The sequence below is a fragment of the Argiope bruennichi genome, chromosome 11 (genome assembly GCF_947563725.1).
Source record: "Argiope bruennichi chromosome 11, qqArgBrue1.1, whole genome shotgun sequence".
Classification (NCBI taxonomy): domain Eukaryota; kingdom Metazoa; phylum Arthropoda; class Arachnida; order Araneae; family Araneidae; genus Argiope; species Argiope bruennichi.
The window spans coordinates 84580408-84592616 of NC_079161.1; the positions used below are offsets into that span (position 1 = coordinate 84580408).

The 12209-nt window shown below is 29.0% G+C and overlaps 1 protein-coding gene across 3 annotated transcripts in view; it reads right to left on the reverse strand.

Annotated features, from left to right (window-relative positions):
* Positions 1–12209, reverse strand: part of LOC129956456 (transformation/transcription domain-associated protein-like) — a 123916-nt gene that overhangs the window by 29579 nt on the left and 82128 nt on the right. For all 3 annotated transcript variants that reach the window (XM_056068343.1, XM_056068342.1, XM_056068341.1), the window contains 6 exons: positions 11102–11489; positions 9155–9433; positions 8439–8582; positions 6407–6780; positions 3583–3715; positions 1475–1666 (listed from right to left, as the gene is read on the reverse strand). In XM_056068343.1, coding sequence (XP_055924318.1) covers positions 1475–1666; positions 3583–3715; positions 6407–6780; positions 8439–8582; positions 9155–9433; positions 11102–11489 — 1510 coding nt within the window. The remainder of the gene's footprint in view (positions 1–1474; positions 1667–3582; positions 3716–6406; positions 6781–8438; positions 8583–9154; positions 9434–11101; positions 11490–12209) is intronic.

Genomic DNA, 12209 nt, shown 5'->3' on the forward strand with positions numbered 1-12209 from the left:
AATCCAATTCTGTTTAGGAACATTGAAATCCTTTTCTTATTTATGTCAACCTGCCAGGCTTATTTCACTACTTTAATTAATATTTTGTATGTTGTTATTGTTACACATCCCCCTGGAGAAGGAAAGCCTAGACCAGGTACAGGAGGTCCCGTCGCGTCAGTTCCTCATAAATCTGCAGAAAGTCCCGTTCAACCAGCAGCTGCTTATAAGAAAGAAGTGCCAAGACAAAAAAGAAGGTGAACAGGACTAGCAGGTTGAGAGCAGGAACAAGGTTGGAAAGTCTTCTCGCCATTCTGAAACCTTAAACACTTAGATGGTCACTACGAAATCTGGCCATGGCCGATGATATTTTGTATGTATTAACAATAAACATTTATTTCTATGGTAAATTTGTTTCTACAGTTTTATTACTGCTATACATAGATAAACAGCAACCAATGTTAAATTTTAGTTTGATAATACCTTACCTCAAAGCTAAATAAAAACTATTTCAAGAAAAACCAATTCATTCTGAACAATCAGGAAATGACAAGAGCACTAGAGCCAGTAATCACTCTGAAAATTTGTATACAATATTGACTGAACGATGCTTGATCCTTGGTATATTTCACTTGCATAGAATTCCATTACAAATGTTTGACAAACTCGACTCAAAGTTGGAACTTTCCATTTCCAAAACTGAGACTAAAGAGCTGCAAACCAATCAATTTACAAGATTAAGCAAGGATAAATGCAAAATACATTGACATATTTTGTCGATTTTTCCATTTGTAATGATGAAATGACAATTTAAACCATTGATGATATCCTCCCTCTGGAAAAATACAGGAAAAATTTCAGTTGCTTGCATTGGCTCTAAAGGAAGCTGACTTTGCATCGTGTTGGACATAAAATAACAAGAATAATTTTCATTCAATCGAATCACTTTGAGCACTGCAAAGAAGTCAGAAGAAACAGTAAGAAAGGAGCAGGGGCGTCTTTTTAAAACACTTTTTAATTCCATTGGCGTGGAAAGATAATTTAAAAGAAAGGTTTCATTCAGCTCAGGTGTTGTCTTCATCATCTAACCATGGTTTATAATTACAAAGATAATCCCCAAACCACCTTATGCTGTTCCAATATGATATATATATATATATATATATAACCTTGGAGTTTTTCAAAGAAAACTGGCCAACATTAAATTATAGGTGCAGTGCAGCAATTCAAGAAAACTCAAACTTTTCTTTCTTCTTTGAGAAGAAACTAAAATGTAACAGTTTTTTTTTTTTTTTTTTTGTAAATGATGCTGTTTGACTTGAACTTGAGACATTTCTCATCTAGCTTTTAAGAGGTTTTAAAAAGTTAATAATGAATGAATTCTCCAACACATATAAATAAAAAGACATTCTAAATGCATGAAAATAACTTCTGCTGCAATAATTGTTAAATAAAATATAAATGTAGCATTTCGAAATATTCATTCAAAATTTACCTGAAGTAACCGCAAATGAATGTGAGATACTATATGAGGAAGTCGCCTCCATTCCCGAATGCACTGCATAGAGCATTGGTCCACGACTTTTTCTACAGAAGGCAAATGTCGATCGTCTGGATGACATACTAACAAATAGCCTTTATAGAGGTTCAATTTCCACTGATCTTCTCGAGGACAATTTACCTCAACCTACAAAATGTAAATTAAAAAAACGAATTCAACAAGTATTTGATTTTTATAGTATTAAAAATAAATGGTAATGCTTCATGTTATTAATGAACTTTATATCAAATGTTGAAGATAAATCAAGCACTTATCCCTTTTATTCTCCAAGTGAAGAAGTCAGTTTTTCCCATTTTAAAAGTAAATACATCAAACATTATGCTACTTTTATGACTCCACTTTAACATTTTCTCATTGACTGCAGCATTTTTTTATGTTTGTGAATAAATATATTAATACATCCAATTCAATTAAATCTTTTTTTTTTTTTTTTTCTATTTATATGACAAGCATTTCAAGCGGGGGGGGGGGGGGGGAGAAAATATTGTCACAACTAAGTAGATATGCTTCATGATTATATGTAGAGAGAGGTGGATTTTTTTTTAAAAAAATCTTTATAAACTTGAAAGATAAAATATTGCATATTTTGGTAGAAAGCAATAATTGTTTTTTGCATCTTGAATAAATTATTGTTAATGTTAAGATAATATAAGAAATTAAATTTAAATGTTTCCTATTCTCTCTCGCTCCTCCCCCCCCCCAAAAAAGAACATTTATAGCATCTAAGGTAATTTCAAGCCCTTTACAATGCACCATAATTGCATTAAAAGAATACAATATTTAGTATTATAAACAGAACTACAAAGCAAAGAGGAATCAGCAAATAATTTATAAAGGTAATATATTTCAGGTTCAAATAATTTATAAAGGTAATATATTTCAGGTTCAAATAATTTATAAAGGTAATTTATTTCAGGTTCAAATAATTTATAAAGGTAATTTATTTCAGGTTAGTAATAAGAATAAGAATGAAAAGTTCTGTAAAATTAATAATGTACAGTTGTGAAGTTTTGATACTAGTGTATTAATAACATGCCAGCAATTAATGATCAAAATAAGTCAGAGATGTGGGCCTTATTGCAACCAAATTAATGTCTCCCCCAAACCACCAAACATATCTTATTAGTCTACTGGCAATGTTTGAAAACAAAGTGCTATTCAGTATAAAGTTCTCCAATGGCATATAGTTAAGCTAAAAGTTCACCGATGTCATGCAGTTCATACACAAGTACCACAATTGTTTTGGATGTGAACTAATAAAACCAACTCTTTTGATAGTGAGAGGTAATTAAATGTCTAGCCATTTCAGCTTCTCATGCTATTTGTTACTTAAAAACTGCTTATAAAAATATGAAATTAATATTTATGAAAAAAAAACCCTAATTTTCAATATGTAAAATAAGCTTTTGAAAATTGTATTTCTTAAGGGTATCATTTATCTCTTCCGATGGTATCATGTGACATGAACTGAATAATTCTAAAAATTTATATCATAATAACATGGAAAACTTTCTTGTATAATCTTGACTAAGTCGTATTACTGCTAGTTGAGAGAAAATCTATCTAAAATGTCTTATTTATGATTTTAAATCTTAAAAAAAGTTTTTTATACAAAACTCTTAAAATTATGATTAATAAAAAAAAGATCATCTGCAAATACTACTTTGGTAAGTATCCATAATAAGCAGTTATAATCTCAATGAAGAGATTCTTAAATTATAGAAATAAAAATTGATACATGAATAATTTCTAACTTTATTTATATATATATATATATATATATATACACACATGCAATCAAATCAATAGGGGGGGGGGGAGAACAGACACATAGTTCAACAACTTTCTACAATTAATTTATTTTTTCAGCTTGAAAAAAAAAAAAAAAAGAATATCTGGAAATTATGCATATAGATAACTGATGAATTAATTTTTAAAGCATTGATACACTCATGCCAATTTTGTATTGATTTCATGCAACAAGTAAACTTAAAATATTAATAATTAAATAAACATTGGGTTTCACCCCATTTGGTCCTTACTCTCTCAATGGCTTCTTTCATTGTATTCCAATTTGGTTGCTGTCGCCACGCAGATTCCATAATGAGGTTAGGGTCATTAGATGTTATTCCTATATTGAGAATGCCAGACCAATCATTCAATTCTTTCATACACCTATGAAAAATATTAAAATAGATCAGCGAATTCATAAATGTTTCAAAGAATATCAATTATATGTGCGTGTAAAATAATTTGATTTGATGTAAAGGCACAGCTTAAATGAGTTGTAACCACTCCCCTAAAGTTCTGCATTACTGCCTCATCGTGGTGGGAGAGTGTTCCTGGGTGGAATGGGCTAAGTACGTTGGGAGAGTATTCTCCAGCTAGGGTCACCCAAGGTGTGAAGGCCATTCTATTATGCTCTGCTAAATGTAATGTGGGCATTGATTCAAAGTCAGACTTCAGCCTTTGGTGCCTCTGCGTCCTTCACCTCTTGAAGCTGCATTTTAAGCCCTTTTCTCATGACTCATTGATTAGGAGACAATGAGCACACTGCAAGGCTGTGATACATTGTTTGAAGGTGTTTGGGCTCATGGACCTGGTTTGATGTTACCGTCGACCAGGTGGGATAAGCCACAACAGTTGTAATCATAATATACCTTCCAATGGCTACAGAATTCCCATAGTTGCAATAGAAATTAGATGTAACTACAGAAATATGGATATATAGTAAAAACTACAAAAACTGCTTTACTTGAATCTTTTCTAAAAGCAATGCAGAGAGTGAAAGCATTTTTACATGGTTGGAGGGAAGAAGGGAGGGGGGGGGGGTTCCAACAGACACTGAAGTTATTTCTCATAATAAAAATAAATATGAGCATTGGTTATGATAACAGCACTTTAAAATAAAACAATTAGAATTCATTAGAAATATCGTTCCTTCAATAATTTGTTGATACTATGTTATATGCAAGATACTGGTAAGAAGTGCTATAGATGACTGAATAACCAATGTTGGAGAGTATTTCATAATGAAATCCAAAGCAGACTTCACAATTTTTTTTAAAATACAGGCAAGGTTTTAAACTTGGTGGCATATTTCCTTGAAATGATGAGGGATATTTAATCTATGATGATATTTAAACAATACTAATCCAATATTAGGTTTTTAAATAATGTAGCTAAGGTAAATATGAAAGAGAAGAAGCAGAAGAAAAAAGGAAATATACATTAAAAAAACTAAAATAGTGACTACTAAAAAAGGGCTTCTATTTTCAGATAATGGTATTTTTTTTAAATGTGATCACACAGTCAGATAATACATTTTTTTTTGACATTTTACAATCAATACATGAAACAAGAAGTTATTCTTTACTGTAATTAAACACAGTTTTATATATTTATATAAAAATAATAATAATAAACTTTATAATCATTCATCTACACATAAAAAAAGTAATAACTTAACCAGTTTTAATCATAGAATAGCTGGACCATTTTTTTTATAGCTAAAATGTTATGGAGTTGAGAATATTTTACTAAATGAGATTAATAGGATTGATACGAAGGTATCAAAATTTTGGAAGTGTTATTTTTTTCAAAAGTACATTTATTGTGTCACACAACATAAGATCATAACACAGGTTAAGAAAAAAAAATGCTGAATTTCATAAAATAATGCCAAACAAACACTGAACAGTAAAATAAGAAGGTTTAAATGAACAATAAAATGAATACATTTATACAAAAATTACATGAGGTATTAAAAATATTGCAGTATAAACATATAAAAGAAAACTAATCAACCTCAAGAAAGATGAAGTTGATGACAAAAATGTTGAAATCAAAGGTTTCACAAAGAAGTGTCAAATTTGCAATTAAAATTATGTTTATCTCGACAAGCTTAGTCATTAGAATTTAGTTCACAATCAGATTGAAACCCCATATACACTTTCTGTACATTAACAAAAATTTTTGTTACAAAAAATTTGCTTGAAATTCAACGAAAGAAGGGAGAAGGGGATAACTAACAAATCTACGATAACCAAAAGCATTAAAGAATCAGCTTCAAAAATAAATTTTAAAAATTCATTTATTTGCTTGATAATTTTGCACGAACTCAACACATTAGAAATATTTGTACCCGAATTGTCCATTAATGTATCACATGGCATATTGGTAACTTATTTTTCTACTCTAATTGCAGTTTAAAAAGTCCTTAATGATACTAATTTAATAGTCCTGCAGTAAATTTGCAGAACTATTAAATTAGTATCATTAGACTTTTTTTTTTAAAATTTGAAGCATATAAAATTCGATTTTGTTTAATATTTTCAGAAGTAACCAAAGAAAAAATGCCAAAATACAGCTTAATTTTTAATTAACTAAAATACTAATTAAAATTGTAAAAAAATTGCACCAAAGTGCACATTTCTGCCCTTTAACGTGCCAAATTTAGTAGTTGTAGGTAAAATAATCTGACCTAGAGAGCCGCAACACAAACATACATTCATCTTTATTAGTAGTAGAGATATGTATAATTTTCTAGCATTTATTTTTGTGAAGTATTTTCCCTATTCCCCTTTTGTGAAATAATCCTCTTTTCTGGGGGGGGATTTCAACTTTCAATAATAATGTCATTTTTTCTGCAATAAATAAAATTTAGCATACTTTCATAAGTTCAATATTTGTAAACATTCAGACTGCTAATCATACAATCGAATTGAGTATATAAGTGTTTATCAAAAATATCCTTAGTTTTCGAGGCAATATAGCCAAGGAAGGAATGATTATGGAAGGGGAAAAAAACCAACAAGTAGTTTTAAAAAATTAAATCTTGAAATCTTTTGGAATATATATAAATACCTCAGAAGTTGTGAATAATATACATTTGCTTCACTATTTAGATTGGAAGGGCTAAATCCTGCTCCAATGTCTTGATGATGTCTGTTAGCTGCTTGTTCATAAGCTTCTAGTGCTTGCACAAATAATCCTTGCTGTTCTAATGATATAGCCGTAGATGTTTCGGTATATTTAGCCCGCTTCTGCCAAAGACCACCCCAGAGATCTTCCTCTTTTAACTGCAAGTACATGTCAGAAATACTATCTAAAGTTTCATCAATGTCAGTTCTTTCTGCACTTGTTCTTGATTTAGCTTGAAGGATATAGCCTTTGTCCAAACAAATCTGCTCTAAGCATAAGCAAGCTCGGTGCCACAAATTATGAGCTTTACCCTCATACTGAAATGAGAAATAACAGGTATTCATAAAAAAAAAGTAAAGGAATCAGGCTTACAATATATCAATATCATAAATTTATACGCTTAAATAATTCCAGTTTCCAAAAAATAAATATTCGTTGAAATATATATTCATATTATATTAATCTGTTTCAAATGCCACTTAAACAATAGATTATATGTAGAGTATCTACTAAAACTTAATTTTTAGAATTATACATAATTCCAAAATCCATATATAATAGCCACATATAAAAATGTTTTGCAATAGAAAAGATATGAAAGCAAGCTATGCCCACAAAGTTATTGTTTAAATTAATATTATTAGGTGTAATTTATAACAAAAAAGCCTGTAATTGCCATCAACAAAAAAGCTGATTGTGGTTAATTTATGGATTATTATATATAAAATTGTAGATTCTAAAAACAATGTAACAGAAAAGAGATAAAAAGCAATACATGAAAAGAAAGAGAGACATATTTAAAAAAAATATTCTTAATAAAAAGGAATTCTTAATAAAAAGGATTCCTTTTTACAATGTAACAGAAAAGAAAACAATGTAACAGAAAAGAGATAAAAAGCAATACATGAAAAGAAAGAGAGACATATTTAAAAAAAATATTCTTAATAAAAAGGAATCTTAATAAAAGGAATTAAGAATATGTAAAATAATTATGTATTTATAACATACAATTTTTACAAAACTCATTTTACACAATAAGGTAGAAGATTCTGCTTAGTAAAAATGAAAATTTAACTGTTTATCCACCAGAAAATTTTTAACAATATTTTGCACATTTAGTAATTAACTAAATGAAAAGATGGATTCAATGCAGTTATGAAGAAGTTTAATGAAGCAGTGCGGAATTTGTGTGATGGTTTATTTAAATTTGTTTGTTGCCAATGACAATAAATAATGAGGGTGATTTCAGTGCAACATATATCAATTTATATATAGAGAGAGATTGATTGGGCATCCAAAAATTTACGGAATTATAAAAAAATTATTAATTTGTAAAATTTAATTTTTGGTAATGCAGATACTAAAGCTGAAAGAATATAAAAATTATGAATGATTTACAAGGGAAAATAAGATTTTTGGAAAAAGTTACGAAAAATAATATTCTGTTGAATGAAAACTTTATTTTGCATTTCAAAATCCCAAGTCTGCTCTTTTGAAATAAATCTGAACAATAAAGATATAAATAAAATTCATAGTAGAAACCCTTGCAACAGTAAAAAACCCCAACCCCATGCCAAAACAAACAGTACAAAATAAATCTTGCTCTCAGGTAAATTAAATATCATAAAATATATTGTACAGCATGGTGCATAAAATATTTTGTGTTGGTTTAAATTTTCATGCGATAAAGTAAAAATTCAAAAAGAAAATAGAATAACTTTTGATACTTTTTTGTAAGCATTAGGCATAGCAAAAAATATACACAAAATATTACAACTCCACACTGATGAACTTAGTAGAAAAAAACACACAGTAATTTAGTAGAAAAGTACACAGTACTATAGTAGAAAAGTACACAGTACTATAGTAGAAAAGTACACAGTACTATAGTAGAAAAGTACACAGTACTATAGTAGAAAAGTACACAGTACTATAGGAGAAAAGTAATGATAAAATAGTGGCATTAAGTATTTACTTGAAGAATCAATGGTCTCAATGGAATGGGAGGAACACAATGAGTAACACCTTCAATGAAAGTTCCCAAGGCACTGGGATGGCAATCTTTCTGGATTACATGAGTGCCACTTGAGACAAAAGCAACAAGCTCATTGCTTAAAGCCTAAGAAGAAAAAATATAATTAGATAATTGAAAAAGTACATAATCACTTATATTTTTAAATAAACTGATATCCTACAAATATTAAACAATGTAAAAACTTATACAAACACGTTACAGAATTAGATAACATGCATTTCAAGGAGAATATTTGCATAATAATGCAGAACTAAACAGTTAGCATATGAAACCAACATTTTTATCATTCATTTCTAAAATAACCAATTCATGTTTGATTGCATGTTTATTTTTCATTAATAAGAAGATAGGCTTTAGATTTCAAAGTTACTAATAAATAAGCCACTAGCTTCTTTGCCCAGATTGATTTCTTAGGTCGCAAAATATTAATGAAGAATGCCTTTTTTTTTACTCCTTGTTATTTGGTTTAAGACTGAAAAACATGGATTTAACTGAATAAGCAAAAGAAATTATAGTAAACATATAAAAGCACATAAAAAACTTTTTATATACTATAAAATAAAAGTGGAACTGAAAACCCTACTTCACAATTAATGACCAAAGAAGTTAAAGAATTTGAAAATCACAAAGCTCCAGATAGGGGGACAACAACTTACTCCCTGTTGTTTTTCACTAAAGATTTTCCAGAGTCGAGGGAATAGCTGAAGCCATAAGTACTGAGCTAAATTCGTATCCAAGTGACAGAGCTGTGCAGTAGCATTGAGAAAATTGACGGTTTTCATTTGGCCTACAGTTTCCAGAAACTTGAGCTGCTTTGAAATCAAGGCTTGTACATTTTGTTTAGGATCTAGAATATTTTGACTTGCAGCAGGACTTTCCATGGATGCTTTTACATTTGGATCATCGGTGGAAGGCAGTTCAATATCTATTTCTTCCTGCAATAATGAAAAAAATTGATTTTACTAAAAATCTAAAATAGTTAACAACATGCTTACGGAAAAGTAAAATACAACATACCATAATATCTAAATATTTCCTTAGATATGCTCTACTAACATTGCAATGAAAAACAACAGTTTTCTACTTTAATTACAAAATTCTTAACCTTTAATATTTTCTTTAAGAATTAAGAAAATTTTAATTATAATAAAAATAGATTTTTTCATGGGTTCACATATTTTGCTTCAGAAAGCTGTGACATCAAGATTGAACTGTGCACTTCAAGGCATTAGTACCTTGTTTCAATTGATTTTTGAGGAGAGAATTGAAAAACATTCGTTCTAAAAAAGTTAATTAAATTGAAAATTCCAATTTTGTATGGAGTCATACAGGACTACAACTTTGCTAGAGTACCAGAAGTCACAGAATAATACTAGAGTTATAAATGATTTACTTTCTTTCAATTTAAAAATAATTGAAAAAAATATCATGGCTTTAATATTTTAATCATTCTAACATTAACCAGCTACTCAAAACTGGACTAAAAATTCCCTATCCCTGCACGTATACGAAGATACAAGGAAATGTATAAATAGCACTCATGTAGTAGTTATAATGCAATATGATTTTAAGGAGTGGAAAAAGCAAGGAAAGGAAGCAACAATTTTTACATTATTTGAAATAATAGCATATAAAAAGAGCCTATTGAAATAATAACATATTAACTGCAATATTATATATATATATATATATATATATATATATATATATATATATATATATATATATATATATATATATATATACACACACACAATATTTATGCACATGTTGTCATTTCAAAAAACATTTGCTAACTGCACTTAATAAAATATTACACTGCATATTATGACAAATTTTAACTTATTCAAATGGGTTAAAAAGTCTCATCATGCATTAAGAAGTTAAGCTAAAGTAAGACAGTTTTTAATCCACTAAGACTCAAGTTCTAAACCTGTTCTAAAATGGAAAGCAAAATTTTGGAAGGAATTGCGATGTACTTTGTATTTCATAATATGTAATGTACATTAAAGACAATTAAATGACCTCACTAGTCATGCTGCTTTATTAAAAGACAGTAAAATAGAATCTAGCTGAATACTCATTATCACAAAGTTAAAAAGTTGTTTGTTTAAATATATGTAAATAAGTCAAATGTTAAATATCAGGGTGAAAAATTCCCTGATTAAAATAGGATCTATAGTTTAATTAAACATCAAATTTTAGTAGCATTTTTGGGAAAAGTCTTCTATTTGGAAGAATTTTTGGACAATTTTAGCGAATTTGGCTATATTTCGCTAAATTGGAAATATTAAATTAAAAAAAATGTTTTAAATCTTTTATTTAAATTTTTCATCAGAAGAAATATATATACGGTAGGCAGCAAAATCAAAGCAGATAATGATTTTAAATTGAGTTGAAAAATCGAGAGACTTAATCACATTACCAGTACGATTCATATTAGGAAAAGTTACTGTGAATCTCTCGAAAATTCTGAAATTGTTTTCCATGAAAAGGCCTTATATGTAAGAAATATTTCAACTGAATATTTTGCATTGAAAAATCATTATTTTAACAAAAGTTTTAACTAAAAAATTTAAAACAAAGTAATAATCTATATTTACTTCTTTTATTTCAACCTGAACTCCATCAGTTCCTTGGATATTTAATGCAGCCATGGAGAAGTTAGCCTTTTCTTGAGAATCTGCTTGTTCATACACAGATGTCATGGAAGGCAGCATTACAGTAGGTGTAGAGCATTGAACGGTAGCACCATCGACAGCTGTTACAAGTAGCAATTCTATGCATTGTTTAATCCAAAAATGCTGACCAATATTCTCCCAATTCTGTGAACATAAAATGTATAATAAGCGATCATGAAGGCGGCGTCTAATGCTGTTATCAAACACTTCAAAGAACTTTGCTCTGATCTGTGGCTGCACACATCGCAATCCAGCCATAAATGCTGGTTCTAACTTAGAAGTCAGTTCAGTGCCTTTAAGAGATTCATCCCTAGAAAAAATGAGAATAAGGGAAAAACCATTAATTTTATAACTATCAAGAAGGAAAACATTAATATGTTAATAATGGCTCACCCATAATAAAAGTAAACATAAAGTAGTTTAAAGAAAATTGACACTTTTTCAAATTTAAGACCCCCCCCCCCCTCTGCTGCATAAGATGAAACATTCCTTAATTTGGAACTCTTCACACATTAATATACTCAAGGCTAATGATGTGACCATATAAACAGCACTAGCAAATGCTGATTTTTAAGTGAATACATTAGTAAAAATTTTAGTAATAATTGGTAAATGAATTTTAAAAATATGACAGGGAAAGCAATACATTGCGATGCATCTAATCCAATTCATTGGGAATTCGAATGAGCTCTTGGATTTCCATTAAATGAATGTTAAAACACTGTCCATAATTTACTTTGGCTAAATTGAGCGAAATTAATATCTGAAATTTTGAATTGATATAAATAATAGTCAAATACATCTGTACCTTTGATCTAATATTTATTTTTTATTTTACAGGTACAATTTTTTGTGCATGTGTTTACTAGTGGTACATTTCATCTCTTTTTGAAGTACAGTTCTCATAAAAAAACTTAAATGAATATAAAATAGGAACCCTTTACAATTAGCTTTATTTTTTATAATAGTTTTTTTTTTTAAATCGTCCATTTTTAAATTGGTACTTATATAGAACAGAGCCACATCATGA